The 24,669-nt window shown below is 46.9% G+C and overlaps 3 protein-coding genes across 5 annotated transcripts; 1 reads left to right on the top strand and 2 right to left on the bottom strand.

Annotated features, from left to right (window-relative positions):
* Positions 1–6,107: 6,107 nt before the first annotated feature.
* Positions 6,108–15,889, bottom strand: NSDHL (NAD(P) dependent steroid dehydrogenase-like). 2 transcript variants are annotated; one of them, XM_062640397.1, is made up of 8 exons: positions 15,866–15,889; positions 14,958–15,008; positions 12,529–12,690; positions 11,467–11,613; positions 10,171–10,299; positions 9,339–9,481; positions 7,763–7,865; positions 6,108–7,081 (listed from the first exon to the last, which is right to left on the bottom strand). In XM_062640397.1, the coding sequence occupies exons 2-8, from the start codon at positions 14,976–14,978 to the stop codon at positions 6,746–6,748; spliced, it is 1,041 nt and encodes a 346-aa protein (XP_062496381.1). In that variant the 5' UTR covers positions 14,979–15,008; positions 15,866–15,889; the 3' UTR covers positions 6,108–6,745. The 2 variants fall into 2 exon arrangements, with proteins under 2 accessions (XP_062496381.1, XP_062496382.1); XM_062640398.1 differs by lacking the exon at positions 10,171–10,299.
* Positions 15,890–16,312: 423 nt separating this feature from the next.
* LOC134174988 (centrin-2-like) lies at positions 16,313–19,862 on the top strand. 2 transcript variants are annotated; one of them, XM_062640394.1, is made up of 4 exons: positions 16,313–16,627; positions 17,991–18,119; positions 18,416–18,553; positions 18,686–18,776. In XM_062640394.1, the coding sequence occupies exons 2-4, from the start codon at positions 17,991–17,993 to the stop codon at positions 18,704–18,706; spliced, it is 288 nt and encodes a 95-aa protein (XP_062496378.1). In that variant the 5' UTR covers positions 16,313–16,627; the 3' UTR covers positions 18,707–18,776. The 2 variants fall into 2 exon arrangements, with proteins under 2 accessions (XP_062496378.1, XP_062496377.1); XM_062640393.1 differs by lacking the exon at positions 18,686–18,776 and adding an exon at positions 19,102–19,862 and having other exon boundaries at positions 16,320–16,627.
* Positions 19,863–20,686: 824 nt separating this feature from the next.
* LOC134174987 (glutamine amidotransferase-like class 1 domain-containing protein 3, mitochondrial) lies at positions 20,687–24,379 on the bottom strand. Its single transcript, XM_062640392.1, has 4 exons — positions 24,208–24,379; positions 22,932–23,103; positions 22,224–22,425; positions 20,687–21,384 (listed from the first exon to the last, which is right to left on the bottom strand). Exons 1-4 carry the CDS (start codon positions 24,313–24,315, stop codon positions 21,192–21,194), a joined length of 675 nt encoding a protein of 224 aa, XP_062496376.1. The 5' UTR covers positions 24,316–24,379; the 3' UTR covers positions 20,687–21,191.
* Between the last annotated feature and the right edge of the window lie 290 nt (positions 24,380–24,669).

Here is a 24,669-nt window from a genome sequence, read left to right as displayed (position 1 = left end):
ATCAAGCTCACGCATCTCAGAGACTCAAGGTTGGCACAGGAGGATCACCAACAACACATCCCTCAAACACTGCACCCTTGTCACCATTTAGCAGATGGCTGCCAAACACTGCTTCTACAGAAAGAGTAAAGCTGGGAAGCTCTTCCAGCCATAGGTGCTGCCAAAGAGGAGCAGAAGTGGACATTCCAAGGACAGAATGAATGTCACAGACCTCTCAGGGATTGGGTGTCCCAGGGGAGAGCACTTCAAAAAGCCTGGAAAGAAGCCTCAAGAGCAGCTGTCTTCCAGGACTGGCAGAACACAGAAAGGGACCTTCTATCTTCCTCACATGGACTAGGACAACACCAGAGAGTCAGGGACAGTAGATAACAAAGGATACACAGTATATATGTATATGCATGTCAGTACACAAGTAAACCACAGCTTTGCCTTATTTCCCAGTGAGGAGAGCAGAACAGGAACACACCTTCCTTTTCTCTTTTTCTTTTTTTCTCCCTCAGTAGAAAAGGTTTTTCATAAGCTTTGCTCAGCTGACAACCACCACAGCCAACCATGCAGACAGCTTACCTTGAACTGGAGCTGCCGTGTCACCACAGTTCGCAGTCCTCCCATTCTGCAAACAGAGCTCAGCAAAAACATATCTGGTGCACAGCAGCTTGAGCAGTTCAAGACAATCGGTCCCAAACAAGCCTTTGTGGGTTTATCCCAATTAAGCTCTTAGATAAACCACTCTTTCCAAACTATAGCTGAATGTCACTCACACCAGCAGGCACAGAAACCCTGATGGGTGGTTTGCTTCCTCCTAATTACAGGAGCATGTTCAGGTTTTAATGACATGGCGTTTCAAACCCACAGCAGTGGCCAGAGGCAGGAGGGTTTTGGCAGCAAGCAGCAGGCCTGGGGGACACCTGAGAGAGCCCCACACCACACAGCCACCAAAACACAGCACCATCAGGTACCTCCAGAGCAAAGGTAAAGGTGACATCCAGTCAGTCTGTAGGGGAAGTCAGCTCACTTTAGGCACTTAACTGAGACAACCAGATCAGGAGCATCATCTCTCTCAGCTTCCAGAAGAGGCTTGAGATAAAGACTCCAGATTTATGTTCATGTTGGAGAAGAGAAGGCTCCTTAAGCGGAGACATTAGAGCAGCTCCCAGTGCCTAAAGGGGCTACAAGAAAACCAGAGAGGAGCTTTGGACAAGGCCCTGTAGGTACAGGAAAGGGGAATGGCTTTAACCTGCCAGAGTGGAGATGGAGATGAGCTCTTAGGCAGAAGCTCTTCCCTGTGAGGTTGCTGAGGCGCTGGCACAGGGTGCCCAGAGAAGCTCTGGCTGCCCCATCCCTGGCAGTGTTCAAGGCCAGGTTGGACACAGGGGCTTGGAACAACCTGCTTTAGTGGAAGGTGTCCCTGCCCATGGCAGGGAGTGGAGCTGGAGGAGTTTTAAGGTCCCTTCAACCCAAACCAGTCCGGGATTCTATGAATCCATTCAATACACAGTGTGTGTGTAGGTGTGTGTATAGTGGGAGTGAAACTGGGCCTTTCTGCTACAGTTTGATACCACTCTGAAGTTAGCAAAACTGTAACTCTTACCACGGCAAGAAGTAGCAGCTTTTCCCGGTTAAACAGTGGCAAAATTAACCATGCTTCAGGAAAAAGCCACCAAACTCAGTCTCCCTGGCAAGACCAGCCTCATCAGGAGATACCACAGCCAACCTGCACACCTCTGGAGCAAACCCTTGACTTCCTCAGTGCAGGAGCAGAATCCAAGAGGGGCATTTGCTTCATCTGCACCAGGTTAAAAGGTCTGGCTTGAACCACCCAAGTAGACCTGGCCTCCTACCCCCGCCATGAGCCTGGAGTACCAGACTTCACCAGGAAATGGATTCTCCCTGAACCTCCTTCACAAGAAAAGCACAAGCACCTCATAAAGCTGTTTCACCATCAGCACTGCTTGATGCTTGTTTCACTGCTGTTTGTCTCTTACATTCTTAGTGCAGTGCAAAGCAGATCATCTGGGATCAGTAAGACATGTGAATTGCATCACGCAAGGAAGCTGCAGCCACAGAAACCACTTGCTGGTAGGAGAGAAGGTGGAACAGCAAACGGCTTAAAGGGCCCTGTTTAGGTACATAAATAAGAAACAGAAGTGACTTCACCACAAGAACTGCCCAGGAGAGATCATGGCAAGTATGAGGAGTACTTGCATCAAGAAATAAACAGAAAAATGGAGGACTAACCTGCAAATCAGACACTTTCCTTCAAGAGTTTCTGTTTGAGGCTGGGGTTTGTCTGAACACTGCTCTAAACACCTTGGAGTCCAGAGGCTGTCCCAGAGGGAATCCCTCACAGCCCAGCAGAAGCAGGTCAGGCTGGCTGTGAGCTGCAGTCATGCCTGTAGTCTCTTCTTGCTGGGTACAGCAGCCTGCTCTGAGCTCTCTTCTGCCACAGACCCACTGCTATCGCTTCCAGAGCAGCCCATTTAAAACCAGCCTGTGTAACTCTGCAGTTACCTTCCTCTCCAGGGGGGCAGTGCACATACCTTTACAAACAGTGATGTCTGCGAGGTAGGAACCTGCTCAACCCCCAGGCCAGGCAGTCAATGTCAGGGGAAGGTGGCTGTACTGAGTAGCACAGCAATTCTTGTCATTCCTACCACAGAGGCACAGAGCCTCCCTGACCAGCTCGGATTCAGTTACTACTATCTCTACACTTTTGTTACTATCTTCTAGTCATGAGCAGTTGATCACCACCCTCCAGAGCACTAAGCTCCACTGGCATGTTTCCTGTTTGTTCAATAACATGTTCTCATGTGTAACTCTGTCCCCCATCCTTGTGCTGAAGGTGGAAGGAAGGTGACTAATCTATCAATGCTGTGGGCCTTTGCCAAGGTGACAGAAAACTAAAGCTCCAGTAGAGACTGAGCAGAGCTGTGATGAGTAGAAGGGTGTAAAACCACTACACCCATTTGTTACAAGGGAATCAAACTGGTTTTTCATGAGGTGTCATTACGAAGTATGCCAGACCTCACCTTCCTAATAGCAGGTAGCAGAACAGAATCATAGATCCTGGACTATTTAGGGCTAGAATACACTAATCTCACCCATGGTCATGAAGACACACCTGCATAGGAGGTCAGGAGCTCTCAGCACCGAGACAAAAACAGCTTGTCAGCAGAGGCAGGGCAGAAGAGCAGCCACGGCTCAGTGCCAGGCTGATGGCATTGCAAAGGCAGGAAAGCAACATGTGCAATCAGGTAGCAGAAACACCACAAACATGCCCTGCTACAAGCAGTGAGATGCTTATTTATTTCTCATCACCAGCTCAGCAAGCTTCCTCCAGGCTCCCAGGCAAACAACTTGCTTTCCTTCTCCCATAATAAGCACTGAGTTGCACCATCACTTACATCTGTGGAGCTGGCACTTGCCAAAGGCTTGCCCAAGCCTTAGTGAAACTCAGTAAACGGAGCAGGGCCCGGCCCACTTGTGCCATGTTTGGCTCTGCAGTGCTGAAGGGTGTGGAAGCTCCTACTGGTGCTTGGGGATCACCACATCAGCACAGCTGAGTAACCTATGTGAGGATCTGCTGAGCCAAAGGGGCCCTTTCCACAGCTTCAGAGGGCTGTCTGAGCAGCAGTCATGCTGGAAGTCACTGGAGATGCTGAGCTTCCACAGTGTAACATCACACACATGGACTGGTTTGTGTTGGAAGGGACCATAAAGCTCATCCAGTTCCAATCCCCTGCTACGGGCAGGGACACCTTCCACTAGAGCAGGCTGTTCCAAGCCCCATCCAACCTGGCTTTTATCCTCCACCTGAACCCTCCTACTTATCTACCTCAGGCTTGACTTAAGTCAGTCCCTCTGTAAGGGGGAATGTGGGCTTCTTGGTTACTTTAACTCCACCTAAAAAAGCACTTTCATTCCTCTCTTCCCTTTCTCTACGGTAAGCAATAGAAGATATCTTCTTTATCTCTCCCACTGCTTGTCAAACCAAAACCAGTCTCAGGTCAGCAAAACTAGGAGCTGCAGGAGGAAGCAGCCTGGAAAGCAAAGTGAGAGATAAGAAGTTTGTCAAGAGCACTATAGGGAAGTGTTTGAAGTCTTCAGCAGCTCCTGCTGAGCATTACTAGAACAACAGACTGCATCTGCCCCTAGGTATTTGGAAGGAGATGTCGATAATGGCAGTTTTGCTCTGCAGCTCCTGCTCACTTGCCTGCTCACACACACACACAGAAGACAGAGGTTGTGAAGAGGTGGCAAGATGAATAAATCACAGGCAGGAAAGTGCAGAACAATCTCTTTGGCTTGCACAGAAAACACAAGATGGGACTTATGCAGGTGCTTATTAGGATGAGAACATGAGTTGAAAGAAGGAGGCTGGACCAGGGATAGAGGAAGCTGTGGATAAAGCAAGGCACCTTCTATTTTGTGGCCAGGGAATACAGGCAGAGCACAGCCAGACTCCACCACAGCAACAAGGCCTGTTTACTCCTGGTTTGGAAAACAGAAGCCAGTGAGCCTGCCAGAAGAAATTCTGGGAACTGACCTAATTACATAGGGAGTACCAAGTCAAACAGACTTCAGCATGATGCAATGCCCCCTCCCATGCCCAGCTCTGGGAACTGCTTGCCCCTATGCAAGCAAAACCTCTGGTTTACCCTTCTTGGATGAACCAGACATGTGAGGGAAACCATGGTGCTCCATATCAGCAGACCTGCCCTTCCAGTGCCTCTTGTTTCCGTGGCGCCTTCTGGTTGATACCTTCACCTCTTACCTTGACAGTCCTCCAAAGATGAGGGGAGATGAGTAACTTGCCACTGCAACTGTGTCCAAGGACTGATACAGGCATTTTTGGGCCTGACTGAAGCTATATGGCAGATCTAACTGGGAAATGCCATCTAGAGGTCAGAATGTGCTTTTACCTGTTTTTGTATGATCGACTTCAAGCAGTGGTAGCATTTGCTCCTCCCGCTTCAGCATAACCTTATTCTCTCATCATCTCTGTGTGAGGGCAGCATTGTACCTGCTTCACAGACGAGGAGCTGAAGTTCTCTGCTGTGCACCATGAGCCCCAACAGTTCTTTTCCTATGTCACTATATATATATATAGATGGAGCACCAGTACACACTTAGAGAACCAGCGAGGGAAGAAAGGGTCCTTCCACTGACACTGAATTTGTGCTGGCACATGGATGGATCACAGAGGTTAACACAGCTTAGGTCTTTGAAAGCAGCAGCTGTGTCCCACTGAAATGGGATGTGAGATGACACAAGCAGATTCCAGAAATGTAGCAACCAGAGGGCTTGTTCTCTGAACTCCAGAATTCAAGCTTTAACAATCTAACTCTAGAGGCTTGGACAGAGGGGAAGGAACAAAGAAAAGGCCAAGTGAGTGACCAGTGCAAACCAGAACTGTGTGATTTGGATGGCATTCACTTTAAGATCCAGCAAGGCAAAGGTTAGTAAGACTGGTTACCTGGTAAAGCAGCAGGTAAGTGTCTAGAAGGAAAACAGCCCAACATAAAACTCCCCAGAGAGCAGCCAGAAGTCAAAATAAAGCTCTTTTTTTGAGGACACCAGAAGCATATTCAGCTTCCAGTTGAGGTTAAGGCTCATTGAGTGAGGCACTTCCCATAGTTCTGAAATCTGAAACACCCAAACTCCTAGGGAGGCAGAACTGGCACAGAGACAAGTTCCAACTCTAACCTAGACTGTTCATCTAAAAACAAAACTGAAGCACTTAAAAAGATTACAGGGTGAAGTACACTTAATATACATGTCAAACTAAGCAGCTCAGTGAACACAGTATTATGAGAACCATCTTCTTGTGGAAATCAGCTTCTTTTGATATACTAAGTGGTCAAAGCAACAAACCCCACCATTACCAGCAATAGCATGTCAGACAAGAGGAGAACTTTGTGCAGGAGGATCTTCCACCCAATGCAGCTCTTGTGGGAAGCGAGCGATGGTGCAATACTGCAAGCTGACTGATGACAGCCGCAGCAAAGTTTTCTGCCCCCTTCCAAAGGGAATGACTGAAAACCTATCTGTGCTGAGATGATCAGAATGGGATCTGCCCTTTCAAAGACAGAACACAAACTTAGGAGTTGATGCCTTCTTGATTTATTTGGGTCTTTTTGAATAGAAACAGGCTCCTGCAGAAAGAAAGGCAAATGCTTCCTCACAAAGACAGGACCCATATGCCTGTTCTCAGGTTTCCTCATGATATCTTAGTAAGAAGTCAAATCACCCATCAGTCCCGGAGGGAATAACAAAATTAGCTTCAGTGATTTAAGAGGTGGTGGCAGGACTCCTTTTTGGTGGCCTCTCTTTCATTGCTCTTATATAGGAAAAAGCCAAACCACAGAAGAACCAGCGGTGGGAAGTATTTCATTGAGAAGAGGTGGCTGTGATCACCAGAGCAACAAAACAGAGGACAAGGGTGGAGAGAGGAATGCTGATGTGCTGGGTTGGGATTGAAGAGGGCACAGCAGAGTGTTTATTCATAGTCCAGAGGGTTCAGCTTCTTGTTTCAAAACAAGAAGTCACATCAAAGAACTGTTAGAACAGCTCCTACAGGAGCTTTCATTTCAACCCAGATAAGAGCCATCTTGGTAACAGCGAGAGGGAAGAAGGACTTCTCTGGACTCTGTTCCAGAGAATTAGTGAGACTTGGCTTATTGTTCATGTTAAGATGTCAAAGCAATTCTGAAAATCAAGTAGAAAAGAATCCCTGTAGGGCTCCTCAGGCCTTGGCCCGGCGTAGATGAGGGTAGCTCTGCACAGTCCTCTCTATTGCTTCATCCAGGCTCACCACTGGTGTGTAGCCCATGGCTCTTTTAGCCCGGTCACAGCTGTAGTAGTGGAAGGTTCCAGCTAATGCCACTCGCATAGGGGTGAACGTGGCCTTAATGGTGACCAGTGGACTCAGCAGCCACAGCACCAGAGACAGGACCAGGGCCAGGTAATATGCCAGCCAGTAGGGAATGTGGTACTTGGGAGCATCGTAGTTCAAGCCAGTCAAGATACGGGACATGAAAGCCCAGAAAGGAATTGGTTCATCATTTGTGATATGAAATGCCTGGAAGAGAGGAAGACAAAAAGCCAAGTGATAAAATCATTGTGGTTTTCACAAACTGGTCTCTGTGATGGCCCATCTCATGTTCATGCTGAGGAGAACTGACATCCCTGACTTGACTGAGACCATGAGAAACTGCTTTGTGCTCACCACCTCTGTACGGAAAGCGATGAAGCCCTCCTTGGCTAAGGAAGGCAGCTACTGCTGACACTCCAGAGGTCAGGATCACTTGTAAAAGGTCAAACTGAATGACACAGCACAATGCAAACACATTAAAGTACATAGACCAGAGCATGGCAGTGCCATAGAGATCTAGAAAAGTTTCTCCTGCTTTGAACTCTATTGTAAAAACTAAATAACTATGTTTATCATGCACACATCTTGGCTGCCCACAATTCTGCCTGTATTTCCTTTCACAAGGAGTTTTATAGCATAAAATTAAAGTATAGACCTACATCTTAGCCCATGTGGTTGAATGCAATGGTCACCACATGGACAACCATTCATTATAGCCATAGACAGAAAAACCCTGACCCATTTGCGCACTGGTTCCACTCATCTCCACAACAGAGGTTCAGGACAAACAGTGCCATGAATTACAGAACAGACGCATAAAGCCAGTACCTGGCTTGCAATGAAGGTTGTCTGAGGGGCACCCGCTCCCCTCCCCAGGTCCTTCCTTACCTTCCCACACAGGGGAGAGCCCTTCTGAAGATTTTCTGCAGCCAGGATGTGTCCATGGACCACATTCTCCACATAGGTGAAGTCTACCAAGTTCTTTCCATCCCTGCACAGACAAAAGGAAAAAGATTAGCCCCAAGGCAAGTTAGGCTGAAAGTCTGCCAAAGGAAGGACTTCCTCACAAGGTATATTTGTTCCAAGTTTCTTCTCCCACTTTCTTATGCTGCAACTTCAGGCCATACCATGTCAGAGAGATGAAATCACTGCATATGGTTTTAGAGATAGGAAAGGCTGTTATCGGCTCAGCTCTTGTCTCCAACTTCATGTTCCTGTAACAGTACCAGCTCTAAACCTCACAAGTTAACCGGGTTTTTAGGTATTGCAGATCCTACAGGGTCGGAGTGATTCAAAGAAGCAGAACAAATAGAAACAGAGAGCAGAGAACAGAAACCAGCACAGACAGAGTCACTTAAGGACAAGCTTTCAATTATGAAATCCTTGGCTCGGGAAGTTCTCCCTCACTCCCTCAATGAGCCAACTTCAGCCCTGGCTGAAAGAGATTCAAACCACTGTGTTTCTACCCAGGTACAGAAAGTGAATCTGCACATCACTTTCAAGAGCCTAGCTAAATCAAACCAATAGTCTGTTACAAAACCACTACTCATTTGGCCATAAACCAGTATTGCTGCAATCCAGCATTTTGAGAAAGAGTGATTTTCATTTCCTGCATTCATGGATAAATAACTATTTTATTTGCTTTCTTAGAAGGGATGTACAGGCTGTAGCTGTAGGAATATTCAGATGAGGAATGCAGGTTTGAGCTGGAAGAGAATGCAGACTTGCAAAAAGTGGAAACCTTGAGTTTGTGTAGGTTTGCTTCTCTCAGAGCAATCTAAGAGATCAATTCAGATTCGAGCTGTGAGGAAGACTGAGAACCAAACACCTCCTAGAATCCAACACCAAAACCCACACAACCCTATTCCCTTCTTTTCACCCCAAGCACGTATTCATGGCTGCACATATACACACAAACTAGCTTCTTTCATGGATTACAAGTCTATTATAGATTAAAGAGCATATTTCTTCTCAAGAGCATAATACAATCAATAAAAATATCCTCAGTAGTAGCTTGAACTATTTCTTGCTCTAAACTTTCAGCTAGAAGCTCTGCCAGGCTTAATAACAAGGCAAATACCTTTGATCTTACAAGCAGAGATATTCAAACACTGCCATAGAGGCCTTTTAATTGCTAACAGAAGGGTGTATTAATTAAATTAACAGCAACTAATCTGAGCTCTCTCATATTTAAAAGGACAGCTCAAAGACAATACAAAGCAGCTCAAGCTACATCAGCTGTCCCCACTGGTAGTCTTTTTGCACTATGAAGCAAAAGGATTGTTTAAAAGAGAATCCTGAATCACAACTGATAAATCAACTCCAACCCCCCCATCGACTCCTTTCCATGCCACAACAGCAGCTTTAATTGAATAACAGATTTAATATTATTCCTTTCCAAAAAGGCTTTGTAGGTTGAGCATTAGTTTTAACAAAAGCTATTAAAGGACTGAGCCTTCCTCACCCAATGATGAACTTCATCTTGCCACTCTTAGCTGCTTCAACGAGGATGGGAACCAGCTGAGGGTCTCTAGGACCAAATATCCCATGGGGACGAATAGCAGTAGTGAGGAAGTCATTGTCTGGGTCATTTGCACTGAGCACTTCCTGTAGGAAAAAAAGAGAAAACCAGATCAGGAGAGAAAGGCTGAGAAGAAAAATACAGCTTCATAATACATTCCCAGATCATCACTAAGGGGTGGGTGCTCCCCCATCTCCTTGAAAAGGCATCAGTGGAAGAAACAGTCTGTCCATCTCTTTATAAGTGATCCTTCCTTTGTTCCCATTTCTTCTCCCAATCCTCTTGAATGAGAAAAACAGACAAAAATCTGTCCTCATTACTGAACACTTCATGAATTGACAGACAAAGGAAGGGGACTCCTCACCTCTCTCATTTAACACCACAGAAATCAGGGGAGCTTTGAAAGTTCCTTCTCTCCACTCGAGAAGAGAAGGACACTGAGGAATTCCATCTCTCTCTCATCCATCAATGGATGATTTCCACCAGAGGCCTCCTCAACCCAATTCAGAAGGGGTGTGATCACACCTTCCTGCAGCACCAAGTGCTAAGGACATTTAGCCAGGCATCCTTGAAGATGATTTAATTCTACTGGGAGTTTGCAAATGCTGTGCTCTACTTATTTTTAACAGCTGCTGCATTTTCCATTAAAAATCCAAGAACAACCCAAATAAACACTAACGCTTTCAGTGTTTCACCCCAAAGATGTCATTACTACTTTTAGAAGGGCAGTTTTAATCATTGTGAAGAACAGTGTTGTTTGTATTATGACAAATACCTTCTCCTGGAGGATCTTCGTCTCTGTGTAATAGTCGATGGGTTTTTTTGCATATGGGAGATCTTCTGACCCATTTTTTATGTCTGTGCCCTCGAAAACAACACTGGCACTGCTGGTTAACACCAGCCTCTGCAAGAGATGCAAGAAAACAGCTGTTTAAAGCCCAAGAAAAAAGGGTACTTATTTACAAAGGCTGAGTAAAGACAGTAAGATGTTTAATCAACTGAGATAGTACTAAGTGCAGAAGAACATGGACTTGCAGGAGATAATCTGAAACTGCAGGAAAGAAAACTGCCACTCTTTCAATCGAATTACTTAGTGCTACTTAAAGGAGATTGAAGCATTTCAACTAGCACCCAAGACATCTCCAGGAAATCACAGCACCCACTTGGCACATTTCAGCCCTTAACATGAGTGTTTTTAAGGTATATTCACTCATCTTGATGGTAACAATAGTGCAGAGATTAAACCAGAAAAGAATTCTTATCTTGGATGTTTTTGTACACCAGGGGATTCAAACCAGAATGTCAGTGATGTCTTGGAGTAATCAGAAACATGTGGGTTTAAACAGGATTTACATTGTAATAGAAAGAAGACCAGATCCAACAAAGTTCCAACAGGATGGAACTCCTCACTCTGACAGAATCCAGACTAAGCCTGAAGGAAAACACCCCATGGCCCATTTGCTACAACAGCTCATTGCATGAGGGGGGAAACCACCCCAGCAAATAACAGACTCTGGGCTGGGAGGCCTGGGTGATATACACCAGTTAATTGTAGACATTAGCACTGCTGCATTTGCACTGGTTTTCCCTGGCTCTTTCTTTCATTGGCAAATGACTTTCTAAACCAAATTAGACTGGTTTATGGCACAAGTGTGTTTCTTCTCATTATATGTTAAAGAATTCATGTAGGTAATAGATATCATGAACACTTCCAGTGCTGGAAAAGCTCTCTTCAGAACCATCCCCTTATGACAGCATGAGGGAACACCCTTGTGGGTGATCTCCTGTGGGTGATTCCCAGATGTCTGGTAGGACAAATTTTAATGAATGCTTTTCCTGCAGTCAGGAATATTGCCATGAGTGGGTTTTCTGTGGCAAACATGGCCTGAGCTTACACCAGACGCTAAGCAGGAGACCGAGTTTCTTCTACTAATTTCCACACAACAAGACGGTATTTGCTATCTCAGAGACCTCTATCCCTCTCTCAAACTAGACTGAAATTGGTCCATGCTGCAACTGTTATAAAGTCACATCAGCAGCTTATAGTCTCTATATGCTTTTCTTTCCTTACCTGCACTCCAGCTTCTTTGCAGGCTTCAATGACAGCTTTGGTTCCCATAAAGTTCACCTTATAAAACAGTTCCCTGTTGTCACTTGAAGGTGCTGGCGATGCACAGTGAAATGCCACCGACACACCTTGTAGAGCTGGGAGCAAAGCCTGGAGGAGACATCACATGAGACAGCAGTGAAGCAACAGCAGCACCACTCAGAAAGAGGAAGAAAATAAAACATGAATCCTTTTCTTATGGAAAAAAACATCACTAAATTTCAACACATGTTCCCTCCATAAAGATGAGCACCTGGAACAGGATCAGCACCCAGGATCTCCACTATGTCCTCTCCTTCTTGCTAGGCAAAACCACACTATGTATTTCCTTCCCAGGGAAGAACCTGGGAATTTTCTAAGACCTAGAGGCTACCTTGACTTAACAACCTGCAGTAGTCTCAGCACAGGTATGAGACTCCAAATTACCTGGAGACAGGAGCTAGAAAACCCAGCAAGCAGCAGGTTTAGCAGCACCAGTACCCCATGGCACTGTCTGCATTGGTGATGACTGGCATAGAGCTCTGAGCCATGGCTCTTTACCTTTCTGGGGAGATGCCTGTTCACATCATATACAAATGTTATGCCAAGGCTCAAAGCATGGCTGAGCTAAGGCAGAAGGTCTCAGCTGACTGTTAGAAGTGATGCACTATGCTGTTCTCACCCAGCTGGGGTTAGCCAGGAGAGCACCCACACACCATTACCAACAGGGACTGTAATTACACTGTAAGCCTGAGCTAAAAGTAATGCAAATCATGATACAGAAACAAGTTCTGCTCTTTTCTGCTGCAAGAAGACCTCAAGTGAATTCCTTTAAATGTTCTAGATGAAGGTTTGAAAACTGCTTTGGCTACTGGCTTCCCAGGGCATGGCTGGGGGCCATATCCACACACCCTTTACAACCTGTGCAATGCCTTCAGGTGTTTCGGTGCCTGAGGCAAGGCTCAGTAAGCTGCTCAAGGGAACATTTATTTAAACACACATCCCTTCCCTCTGCCATGCCATGTACTGTCTGTCATTAGTCTGTACCTCTTTGTCACAGAGGTCTCCCAGGAAGAACCTCACTCTGTCATTGTCAAACCTCTTCTGAATATCAAACACGTTGACTGCATAACCCTTCTCCAGGAGCTGCTCCACCATGTGCTGGCCTAAGAACCCAGACCCGCCGATCACGGTACATTTCTTACCAGCCTGTGGAGACAGGGAGAAAAGCGCCTTAACATGCAGGCATACACCAAAGTGCACAAGTAAACTGCTCTGAGAAATTAATATGCTGGAATTTTGCACTCATCAGTGTGTAGTTTAATTACAGGAGTCTATATTTAGGTATCAAAAGACTCTTCAATCAGTCTGTGCTTAAAAGTTCAGATACATCAATGGTCCACATGGCTCACGTGCTGGTTTGTTTCAGCAGTGGCCAAAACCAAGTGGCCAACCAAGTGGCCGCCATAGTAGTGAAGAAAAAGAGGAATGGCTCCCACAAACTCTGCCCTGTGGCAAAGCAAACAATCTGCTTCAGCCAAATGGCACAGATACTTCAGAACATTCAAAACTATCATCATTACCAAGGACAAAATCATTTTCAGACGATGTGAAACTTCAAGTTTCTCCAAGCTGGGAAAGCACAGGTCAAGGCAAGGATTGTCCTTTTCAGTCAGCCATTGGTTCTTCCTTCCTTTCAAGCTTGTTCAAATAAATGGCTATAGTCACTAATAGATTCCAGTCTGGTCACTCATGTAACTGAACTGAGACTAAGACCTCACCATCAACACAAAACATGCAAGCAATGAGTCTGAGGAAGCTTTCATACAAAGAATGCTCTGTCCTGGTTGGAAATAGGTTTGCTCCTTATTGTTGCTATACAAAGCCCCACCTCTGCAGTTACACTATCAGGCTGAAGGGATTTTTAACCCAGTGAGACCACAGAAAAACAAGTTACTCAGAAGTTTCCAAGTGCTACATCCTTAAACAAAGGTTCTACTGCAAAGTGTCAATTACACACACCAGAAATTAGAGGAGCGCAGCACTGCTGCTCAGTCACATTAAAGCATAACCAGTTATTTAGAATGGTGCATGCAAAGTACAATACGATTCAAATAATTAAAATAAAGCTCTAACGGGTTGGCCAAATCTGTGTGGGTTTGATAGTTGTAAGAAAACAGACAGAGAAAGCATATGCGAGTTTAAGGACCCTCTGCAGCTCACTCTCCGACTACATCAGTTTTGCACATGCTTTGCTCTTCAGCTCCCTGATTCTCTAAAGTCAGTCACACTCCGCTGCAGTGTCCTCTCCCCAGGTGTACCTTCTTCAGAGGCAGCCACTCCATTCCATCAGTATTTCTACTTGCCCCGCCCTGTGTCCTTTCTTCTAAGGGTCCTTCCAACCCAAACCAGTCCAATCCTATGATTCCAGCTCATTCTTCATCAACTGACAGCATCTCAGCTGTGCATCACACTTGAATGTGCTGAACAGTGCTCGACCGTGGCAGAACAACGCCCTCTAGCCCTAATTATCAGAATCATTTTTTGCCAGCACAGATGAGACCATCCAGGTGCTTCTGAATGATAGTTTTCCACTCCCTCAGCTACACTAGCAGTATTCTAAATGGTGATGAACAGCAGGGTATTTAGATAACCTTTAGTGCACTTTTAAGACACACAGTCTAGTGCACACCTCTTGGAAAGGGACCAAATGAACCAACTCCATGACCAGAGTCAGTGTAACTGCAGCTAAGGTGGTTGCACCTGGATTCATGAGCAGGTAGAAAGCCAGGCTAACCAGGATTATACTGGGTTTAGGATATGAATTACTACCTAACTAGTGTTGTGCTGTGAAGATATGACAGCTTGCTCACACTCCACCAGGATACTACATTGGGTTTTCTGTTTCTTTGTTTCCTAACTATCAGAGATTCACTGGTCCTCAGTAAGCTTCACATGGATTCGTAAGAAAATAGTTCACTAGGTAGAAATGTCTCTATAAACAACAGCCACAGGTAATGCAACAGAATAGTTGAGTAAATTGTACTCCTAAGAGCAATATCCAAACACCTTTCTGAGCTAGGCAAAATGTTACTCTTTCCATGTTCTAACTTCCTGTACTCAATGCAGCAACCATAGAGATGTTACAATGGCGTGGTAGATCTCAGGGACCTCAGCTGGGCCTTTATAACAAAGAATACGTTATAAAGCATGTAGAAATGCTCCTGGAGTAGCTAAACTTCCAGCCCTATTGATCTGGCACTGACAAAGCTGCTGGTGTACTTTGGGGGCTGGAGCATTCCAGGAGGTCTTTGGAACTAACAACAGCAAATGATTCCTTAGAAAAATCCCATTTTCCTTGCCAGTATCTCTACTAATGCAGGAACAGTCTCACATCTTCCAACACTCAGAAGTATTTATGAAAATGTTTCTGCAAGACAAATCTTCATAGAGCATCATTTAAATCCTCAACTCACTGATCTGAGGCGTGTGGCCATTTCCCAGGTGATTCACTCTCAACCCAATTCCTTTAAGAAAGAAGAGAATTATTTCATTACAATACTTTTTAACATGTTTATAGTTATAGAAATCCAGGTTGGAAGCCATTGCACTAAAGCAGAAGCATGAGAAGGGGTAATTCTCCCTGCCCTACCAAACAAAATAAGCAGTACAAGAGTAACAGTGACATGAAGCAGCTTTCTCAAAGGCATACTTTTAATATCATAAAATACCTTTATAACAAAGGCAACATCTTATTTTAAATGCTTGTGTTAACTTCACAGACTTCCTTTAAGTCTTAATATTTACATCCCAAACAACATGAACACAACTTCAGGTTGTGGCAACGTCCTCTTCAAATATACAGTTGTTCAAGAACAAAATAAACTCGAGTTCAAGCATTTCAGCAGCACCAAGCCCGCCTGTTCCAAAGCAACAGGCACAGCACATCCAGCTTCTCCCACCCCGGCTTCCTTCACCCCTTCCTCACCCCTCAGCCCCTACTCCCAGCACCTCAGGCCCCAGCTGCCCACTCCACACACCCACAAGCTACCCTTTTACCCTCATCGCCTCACACAACCCCCACCTTCTCTGCCCCCAGCTTGCCCCTTCCACACACCCCTCACCCTTCTCTAAGCTCCAGCCCTCTTCACAGCCCTGCAGCCCTCCTCAGCTTCCCTCCCCACACACCCGACGCCATGTTTCCTTCAGCCCCCTCAGCCCCTTCAGCCCCCTTAGATCCACGGTCCCCACAACCTATCCCTATATCTCTGTCCCTGCCCCGTTCTCTCTATCCCTGCCCCGTTCCCTCCATCCCGCCCCTCTGCAGCCCCCAGGCCCTCCGCAGCCCTTCCAGGCCCCCTCACACCGACCCTGCCCCACTCACCACACCGGCGCCCCTCACACACTCCACCACCCGCCCTCACGCCCGGTCCGGCTCCGCCCATCTCTTCACGCCCACCAATCAGCGCAGACGCTTCCAGCAGACCCCGCCCACTCCGCCGGCTCCCGCCACTTCTGCTCCCCCGCGCTCTGGGCTGAGCATCGCGTTAGGTGCCTGTCGCTCGCTGATTGGCCAGTGGCCTCTTCCCTAAGACCAATCGCGTTGACAGAAGAGGGACAGGCTCTTCCCCCCCTCACGTCAGTCACCTCTTGGACCCGCCTCAGTCACCTGTTGGCCAATAGCAATTGTCCAAGCATCTCCCAATAGGAGCAAGGGTTGCCATGGCAGCGGCGTGGGGCCATTAGCCAATGAGAAAGCGCAACTGCCAGGACCGGAGCCGCCGCCGGGCAGCGGCCACAGGGATGGCGAGTGCGGCCCGGCCCGGGGGCGGCCTCAAGGCCTGCCCTGCTCCGCTCCGCTCCCGCTTCCCGGTGCCGCGGCCACGCTGGGGGCTGAGGCTGCCGCTGCCGCTGCCCTGCGGGTCTCACCCACCCTTCACGGGGCGACGCGGCCTGATCCTCTTTGCTCTTGTGTTGCTGCGCCAAGGCCTCCAGCTTGCCGAGGCCCTCGCAGGGAGGCGCGACCCAGGGGAAGAAAGCGAACCCCAAGCTGGAGCTCACCTAGGAGGAGAAGCGGGATATCCGAGAGGCTTTCGACCTGTTTGACACGGACGGCACTGGGTACGTGGATGTTAAGGAGCTAAAGGTAAGACTGTGCCTAGTGCTGAAAGCACAGTTCTACTGAGGGTATGAATAATAGGGGCATAAACACCTAAACGTCCTTAAACGGGAGAGATCCCCCCCCCGGCTTAAAACGCTGTTGTCAACAGGTCCATTTGTCTCTCATTGTAGCTCTGTCCTGCTGCTACCACGTGTCTCCAGGGCTGGGCTGGCCAAAGTACATGGATAGTTCTGTATTCCTGTACCATCACCTCCTCTGTTACTAAAACCTCAAAAAAGGTGCCTATTAAAAATGTGGGATTTTTTCCCTGCTTGTGTGTTGCTGAGGACTGCTGCTTTGCAAATGGGGTTATCCGAGCTATGGAACACACCGGTGGGATTTGTTTTCATGCTTTTATTTATTGCAAAACGTTTTCAGTCCCTCCCCACCCCTGTCCTGTTGGAAGAATAGTAACCAATAAATCAGGAGTTACTTTGCTTTCAGAATTTGCCTTTCCTCTTTGCAGCTGGATATCTGTGTACTTGAGACCATGGAAACAGAGAGAGCCGATTCCAACTTGCCACTTGTGCCTTTATCAGAGGAACTAAGACTAAAGCATGTAGGTGAGCACTGGTCACCAAGTGAAGGCATCCTCTGGTGCTCTGCTTATAGGACTGTTGTCAAAGGCACAGAGTGTTTGAGCTGTGTTTTCCCAACATCCATTGGAAAACATTTTTGTCACTAGAATAAAAAAAGTCAACTGATTGAAGTTCCCTGAGGTCTCTCATCTTCAAACCTCCCACGTTTGTGCCATCAGATCTGCTTGTTAGAGTCCAGCAGAGCTGCAGGTGTGATGGAAGCTTCTTTCATAGTCACTTGGCTTGAAGTTGGTTGAGACACTTCTGGGTGTCCCATTTGTCATCTTGCTTACAATAGGCCCTGAAATAAGCTTTATTATCACTACTGCTATTCCTCAGTGTCTTGTTCCTCATTGCAAAGGGAACACTGGTAGCAATTCCCCTGACAGGAATGGCATAACATTCAGTTTTCCAGCAGCCTTGGAAATTGCTCTCCACAGTCCTCTGCGACAGTCTGGGATTTTTCCTTCAGCGTAAGAATGGCAGTGGCACTCTCTGAGTGCCCATCACAAGAATTTTACAAAGCACTTACCAAAATAGGCTTTTGTAAGAAAAAATCCACATTTTATCACAGAAAACACTTCTCCAATGCTCTGTTACAGAGCTTTGTCCTCCAGAGTCTCACCAGTTCTGAGCTGGGGGTGGGGGATATGTTTTTTCTGGGGACATAAGACTTGGGTTTCAACGTGATGAAGTTCAACTTTCCCCCCTTTCTCCTGTGGTTCTGTTTAGAGTTTTCTATGATTTATAATCGTTTTTCGTCTTTACAGATGGCCATGAGAGCACTTGGGTATGAACCTAGAAGAGAAGAGATCAAGAAAATGGTATCAGATATAGATAAGGAAGGAACAGGAAAAATCAGCTTCAGTGGCTTCTTAAGAGTGATAACACAGAAAATGGTATGTGACTTTAAAAAGCACTTCTGAGAGTGGTGGGGCACTTCTTGAAACATACTGAATAAAACCAGATATTTGACAGTAGAAGATCCCAAATCTGAAATCCCAGGGACATCTGGCCAGCTATGAAAGAAAAAGCATCCCCTGAAGCCCTGGTTCAGGAACCCTTCACCTTTTCTACATGTGCTTCCTTCTGGCTGGGCTTGGTTAAATTTGCTCTTCAGAGAGTTTCTTAGTCTAATGCTTGTCTTTATATTGAGTGTTACCTACCACATAACCACTACTTATTCTTCCTTAAGGTTGAAAAAGATTCCAAAGAGGAGATTCTCAAAGTCTTCAAACTCTTTGATGATGATGAAACTGGTAAAATCTCTTTCAAAAACCTCAAACGTGTCACCAGAGAGCTGGGGGAGAATCTCACGGATGAGGAGCTGCAGGTTTGTTTGAATGGGAATTACCTCAGTGAGTGAGGGAAGCTCAGGGTCAGCTTCCAGGCAGAGGCAGCAGCCACTCAGATTTAGCTGCTGTCCTCTAAAGGAATTGTTAGGAAAATCTGCCCTTCCTGGCAGGAATGGAAGAGCTCCTGTTAGGCAGGGATTTGGGATCGCTGATCTTCATGAGGGCTGGAGCACCTCTGCTGTGGAGACAGTCTGAGAGAGCTGGGCTGGTTCAGCCTGGAGAAGAAAAGGCTCCAGGGAGACTGTAGAGCAGCTCCAGTGTCTAAAGGGGCTACAGGAAACCTGAAGAAGGGCTTTGGACAAGGTCCTATAGGGTCAGGACAAAGGGGAACGGCTTTAACCTGCCAGAGGGGAGATGGAGATCAGGTATTAGGAAGAAGTCAACGTTTTGTCACATAACAGGTCTGGCGTTGTACCACTGTCCCTTCCAATGCAATGTACTAAAAAGTTGTTCTAATTCTGAATTAATCTGCTAATCCTAATCCAGTCTAACCTGGCATTGATTCCTGAACACAAATATCTTCCAGGAAATGATCGATGAAGCAGACAGAGACAGGGATGGGCAAGTGAACGAGCAGGAATTCCTGAGCATCATGAATGAGACCAGCGTTTACTGAAACAGTTTCACCTCTGTTTTGCACATATGTGTAAACATTTAATAGGCACCTCACTTTTTTACAGCCTTTATTTCTTTTCAGACAGCAAAAAATGTGGGTCAGTGTTCTTGACGTGAATGTTCTTACACTTGTGTTTGTGAGCAGTTACCAGCTGCAAACCTATTTAGGTGTAACAATGTGGCTGCTCCTTCGTGCTCATAAGATCTTTACACTCTGTGTATAGATCACATTTGTCAGTGCCGGTGTTCACACCCTTCTCTGATTAAAACCCATGTGTCAAGTGATTATGGTTTGGCAAAGAGAGGACTCAAAACCTGATAGTGCAAAGCTGTTATTCAGCAGTTGATGGTTTTAATTCAGTGCCTTGGTTTGGGTGCAGCTGCAGTGACCTATTTATATGACATATATGCAGGGATCAGCACTTTATACTCTGTTTGACAGTGATTACCCTCCTCCCCATTTTTAGTATGTTCTTTAAAAATAAAGTAATAAGTAAATAGACTGCTGCAACTTATGGTACTGCTGCTCAGTACCCACCTTCAAAGAAATCTCTTTGCAGCAGGAGAGGAAAGTGGCCAGAGCTGCTGCTGCAAACTCTAGACAGTTGCAGGAATATTCAGTGGCTTCACATATAAGATTGTATTTAAACTAAAGTGTCTTATTTTAAGCCATCAGAGTTGTGGAATGAAGCACACAAATGGCACAGCAGGCCCTCTGATCTGCTGCCAGAGAAACACCTGACTCTTTGCTTGCCCTGATTTACCCTCATGAAACCCAACACAGCTTCATTGCTTCTTTCATAGAATCCCAGACTGGTATGGGTTGGGAGGGACCCTAAAGCTCATCCAGCTCCAGCCCCCTGCCACGGGCAGGGACACCTTCCACTAGAGCAGCTTGCTCCAAGCCCCATCCAACCTGGCCTTGAACACTGCCAGGGATGGGGCAGCCACAGCTTCTCTGGGCACCCTGTGCCAGCGCCTCAGCACCCTCACAGGGAAGAGCTTCTGTCTAAGATCTAATTACCTTTACATGTGTATGGGTTCTGGAGAAGAAAACCTGCCAAGATTAAGAACCTGTGGCCACAGTGAGCTTTTAGGAGGTGAAGTTGTCCCACCACTCTCACCCACTTTCCTACCCTGTGAACTTCCTCTTGTCACGTTTTCATGAGCACACCAGGATAACATTAATCTAGAAAGGTTGGACCAGGTGACCCTTGAGGTCTCTTTCAACCTGGGATTCTATGATTTTCTTAGCACAAAAGAAGAATGTAACCTCTTCCCATTAGACCTGTATGCTAACATGGGTTTGATTCTGCTTTCATCAGTGTCACATTCATGCCCAAGTCTGGGTTCTAACAAATCCCAGCAAAACAAGTGGGTTTTGCTGCTGGTGATTTCTTCCTGTATCATTTTCCCACTCACTGGCCAACAAGTAGCACATGGAACATATCTTAATCCCAAGTAAAAGGCAAAAATGAAGCAGAATTCAGCCTATGTAAAGTGTCAGTTTTTATTCAGTAGCCCAACTGCGTTCCTGCCTTTTGCCACTAACCCATCTGTGAGGTGGAGGTGTGGAGCAGCCTTGCAGTGCTGGCAAAAATGGATGAGGAGTCTGAGACACAGACTATTCCTGTTGACACATGGCATGCTCATGTTGGGTCAGCCCAGTCACACTGACATGACCTAGGCAACCCCTCAGCCACTCTGAACCAAGGACAGTGGCTGTGCTTGAGCCCCGGGGAGACCTGGGTTTTGCATGCCAGCTCCATGCGTGCCCACACTCCAGTTCCTACCAAGCTTGCTGTCACTAAGGGCTCTGTCCTTGGCAGAACACGACAGCACTTGTATTCCTCTGGAGTTCTGCCTCCTCAGCAGCACCAGTGGCCCGATGGGGGGGAAGAACTCCATCTGAGCAGCTGTCTGCCTGCTGAGATGTGGATGTGAGAGGGGAAGAACGTTATCTGCACTCCAGAGGAGATGGATTCTGTAGCTTTGTGGCATTCAGGCAAGTCTGACCACTTCTTTGACCATCTTTCCAATGCCATCGTAGATGTCGTGGATGGGGGCGTTGCACATGAAGGCACTGGTGGTCACCAGCTTGTTCTTCACATCCACGTGGATTTCGGTGACGTGTTTGTTCACATGCTTACAACCAAGTTCCTTCATGGTCTCTGCAGTCTTGGCATAAGGCCATCTACAAGAAAAAAAGAGAATGAACCCTGGGTGGGAAGTTGTCATTGCACAGACTGACTGATGAAGCCAGGAATAAAAGTCTGGATTACAGGGAGATGGATGGTCCCTCCAGAAAGCCAGCTCAATAGGATCCAAATGTTCTCCTGTCAGAGGAGTTTCTCTGGGACTACAGAACCAGGAAAACCTCCACATTACAGTGACATAGTAAAACAATTCTCCCAGGTACTTGAAAGGTTTCAACTTTTAACTGTTAAGTCCCCCCAAGGGCCCTGGTTACTAAATGCTTCACTCCAAAGGCAGCAGCTATAGCACAGTTTGCCTTTGAAGTGGTGTCTCAAAGTAAGAGCGTAACCAAAGGGTGGCTTTTGCCATGTGTTGGAGGGAAACAAGCTCCCTCCTGTTACTTCTCTTTGTTTCACTGATCCCTCTGGCATCCTCCTTCCCTACTCCTAGTAAAGGGGAGGACAGATTCCTCCTGTCCAGGAATCTTAACATTGTCCTTACTCAGACTCTTATTCCTGTATGATTCTTGCAGTGTCTTGTACCCCACATGTTAAAACACTCCCATTGCAGAAAACTGTCCAAATAAAATCAGATTTCTACTTTAACAGGAGGAACATGTAAATTACAAAGGGGGGCATTAAAAATGCTGAGTATTTGGTTTATCAGCCAGGTTAATGCATGACATGGATCATTCTCAGAAATAATGTTCAGCTCATCACAAGACTTTCGCTATCAGGACACGACAGGTGGGACAAGGTGCTCTATACAGCAGGGGGGCATTGCTGATTCCATGACATTCCTGGTGGGATTTCCTCTGGGCACACTGAGGTTACTCACTTCTCACACTCTGTGTCATGACCCACTGTCAGCTCACAGCCTGGGAAGATCTTGGCTGCCAGCACTGGGGAAATGCAGCACAGGCCAATGGGCTTCCTGGCAGCATGGAATGCCTTCAGGACATCCTCCACCGCTTTGGAGATGACGCAGTTCTTGCCTTGGGTAGCCCAAGTACTCAGGTTTTTAGCCACTCCAAAGCCACCTGGGAGAAGAGAAACAGATTAGACTGGAAAATCAGTACTCCAGGGCAGGATTTTCCCAGGTATTACTTGGTAGGATGCTAAAATGGATTGTGTGCATGGCAGCATTTGCTCAGTGGGATAAAGGAATTAAGACCAGACAAGCTGAACGTCTGTGAGCTGACTGCCAGGAGATGAGGCATCACAGCACCTTGCTTCCCTCCAGGACTGAAGGAGAGTTATAAACGCTCTGATGGGTGCTGTGTTTCACAAATAAATTCTTTTTTTTTTCACCCATGGATTAGGGTGGAACATAGAATCATTGAGTCAGAATCAGCTAGGCTGGAAAAGACCTTTAAGATCATCAAGTCCTGACAAGTTTTCCCTTGTCCCTTAATCCTTGCCCCAGGCCTAATCAATCCCCACTGAACTGCACGGTCCTGATAAGGAGGTAGCATGTTGGAAAGGGAGACAGTGGGTTTGCATCCAGTGAAAGCAAAGCTCGGGAGATGGCAGGATGCTGTCCTACCTGGTATGATGAGGGCATCCAGCCCCTTGACATCCAGCTTGGCTAGGTCCTTGATGTTGCCTCGGGCTATCCTGGCACTTTCAACCAGCACATTGCGCTTCTCCTGAGTTGGCTGCCCTTTCACATGGTCCACCACATGCATCTGGTCAACATCAGGAGCATAAACCTCTGCCTGGAGAAAGAGGGGAAAAGTCTGTTATCCTTTAGCCTTGTATCCTAAGTGTGTTAAAGATGACAGGTAGTGAATGAAAACGCTTGAGTTACTTCATTAGGAAAGAAATCTATTTTCCACTCTCTATTATATTCCATTCCATTCCGTTCTGTCCTACTCTATCCTACTCTATCCTATCCTACTCTATCCTATCCTATCCTACCCTATCATTTGCTTTTCTTCCTTAGACCAGCATGACCGAGAAATGAAAGCAAGGGGTTGAACTAACACCTGAGCTTCCTCCACTAGAGGCCTCTGCTCATCCAGGGATGAGGCAGGACTCTGCTCCCAGCTGCCAGCCTAGGGAACAGCAAGAGGGAACCGAGTGCAGCAGCTCTAGCAGGGAAGAGGCAAAATTACACAGGCAGTGAACGAAAGGTCTGGACGAGTCTCAGCTTTAAGCCGAAGAGAGAATTCCTGCTTTGAAGGCTTTGGGATTGGGTGCTCTGGCTCCGCAGCACGGGTCCATCACTACCGTGCCGTTGCATTCCCATTCCCAGGAAAAGAGCTGAGGGTGACGTTACACAGGGCTTCCCTCCCTCCTCTGCCAGGCTCGCACAAACGGCACATTGGAACAGCTGCCTGAGGGTTGCCTCTTTTACCCCTATTCAAGTTAATCTAACAAGAACTTGCCTGGTTTCAGTTCTGATCTTCCAGGGGGTCAAAAAGATGACTTTCAAACAGGCCAAACAAGCAGTAATCTTTTAGCAGAAGCAGAGGAAAGGGAGTGCAAGCCAAGAAGAACTGAGAACATGCTTAGGAAAGTTTGTTTCAGGGTTTGGAAACGCTCCACGCAGAGCTCCAAGCCCTCATATAACAAAGCTGTGAGGGCAGAGCAGAGCCCAGGGAGTTCTCCACGCTGGCTGCAGCATCCCCTTCACTGTGCTGTTCACTCTGACTCCAGTCACTTACACTTGGCAAACCCCATGGCAGCAATGGGGAGCTCGGGGTTTGTCCAGCAAAGCTCCATTGAGATAAGCAGCTTTGGCAAAAGAGAGGGGTTGGGAAGTAGAGCAGGACGAAAGGAGCCGGAGATGGGGTTGGTGCTGCTGGGGTGCCTCTTACCTGTGCCCCTTCCCTGCTGAGATGCACCAGCACGGCCGAGGACTCGTGGATCTCACTCCCATCGTACACCCCGCAGCCAGCCAGCACCACGGCCACTCGCTTTCCCATGGTCACAGCCGGAGCAGGAGGATTCCCAGGAGAGCCCGGACTCGCTGTGAGTCTCTGTTCAGCGCCCGGAGTCTTTTATAGCCCGATCCCTCCCCCTGGAGCAGGTGGGGCTGGGAGGGTTGGGCTCAGACTCTTCCTGGCAGGAAGGTTTTATTTCCAGTACCACAGGCAGGGCATGTCAATATTATTTGTTTCCTCAATTGGCTGCTGCTTTGCAGATCTTCTTCCCAGCACGTTGTGTCCAGAGCATCCCCAGCTGACGTGACCCGCGCAATAGAGCAGCAGTGTTTTTCCTTCCCAGCCCTCCATTTTCCATTTCAGACCAAAGAACCAAAGTCTTTGCACATAGGATGG

Source organism: Pezoporus occidentalis, unplaced genomic scaffold (genome assembly GCF_034315485.1).
Source record: "Pezoporus occidentalis ecotype Australia unplaced genomic scaffold, CSIRO_AGI_Poc_V1 ctg65, whole genome shotgun sequence".
NCBI classification, from domain to species: Eukaryota; Metazoa; Chordata; class Aves; order Psittaciformes; family Psittacidae; genus Pezoporus; species Pezoporus occidentalis.
Note: the sequence above shows the minus strand (reverse complement) of the source record. Positions and strands in the feature narration are given on the sequence as shown.

What these genes read in the sequence shown, in the direction of transcription:
- NSDHL (XM_062640397.1), bottom strand. Translation starts at nt 14,978, where the DNA reads ATGGCCACACGCCTCAGATCA. An exon ending in GCAAAGAAGCTGGAGTGCAG is followed by an intron (nt 10,300 to 11,466) that starts GTAAGGAAAGAA and finishes CATCTCTTGCAG; the next exon opens with AGGCTGGTGTTAACCAGCAG. An exon ending in AAGATGAAGTTCATCATTGG is followed by an intron (nt 7,866 to 9,338) that starts GTGAGGAAGGCT and finishes TTGTCTGTGCAG; the next exon opens with GGATGGAAAGAACTTGGTAG.
- LOC134174988 (XM_062640393.1), top strand. Translation starts at nt 17,991, where the DNA reads ATGGCCATGAGAGCACTTGGGTATGAACCTAGAAGAGAAGAGATCAAG. An exon ending in GAGTGATAACACAGAAAATG is followed by an intron (nt 18,120 to 18,415) that starts GTATGTGACTTT and finishes TTCTTCCTTAAG; the next exon opens with GTTGAAAAAGATTCCAAAGA. An exon ending in TCACGGATGAGGAGCTGCAG is followed by an intron (nt 18,554 to 19,101) that starts GTTTGTTTGAAT and finishes AATATCTTCCAG; the next exon opens with GAAATGATCGATGAAGCAGA.
- LOC134174987 (XM_062640392.1), bottom strand. Translation starts at nt 24,315, where the DNA reads ATGGGAAAGCGAGTGGCCGTGGTGCTGGCTGGCTGCGGGGTGTACGAT. An exon ending in TCAGCAGGGAAGGGGCACAG is followed by an intron (nt 23,104 to 24,207) that starts GTAAGAGGCACC and finishes CTCTTTCTCCAG; the next exon opens with GCAGAGGTTTATGCTCCTGA. An exon ending in GGATGCCCTCATCATACCAG is followed by an intron (nt 22,426 to 22,931) that starts GTAGGACAGCAT and finishes CTCTTCTCCCAG; the next exon opens with GTGGCTTTGGAGTGGCTAAA.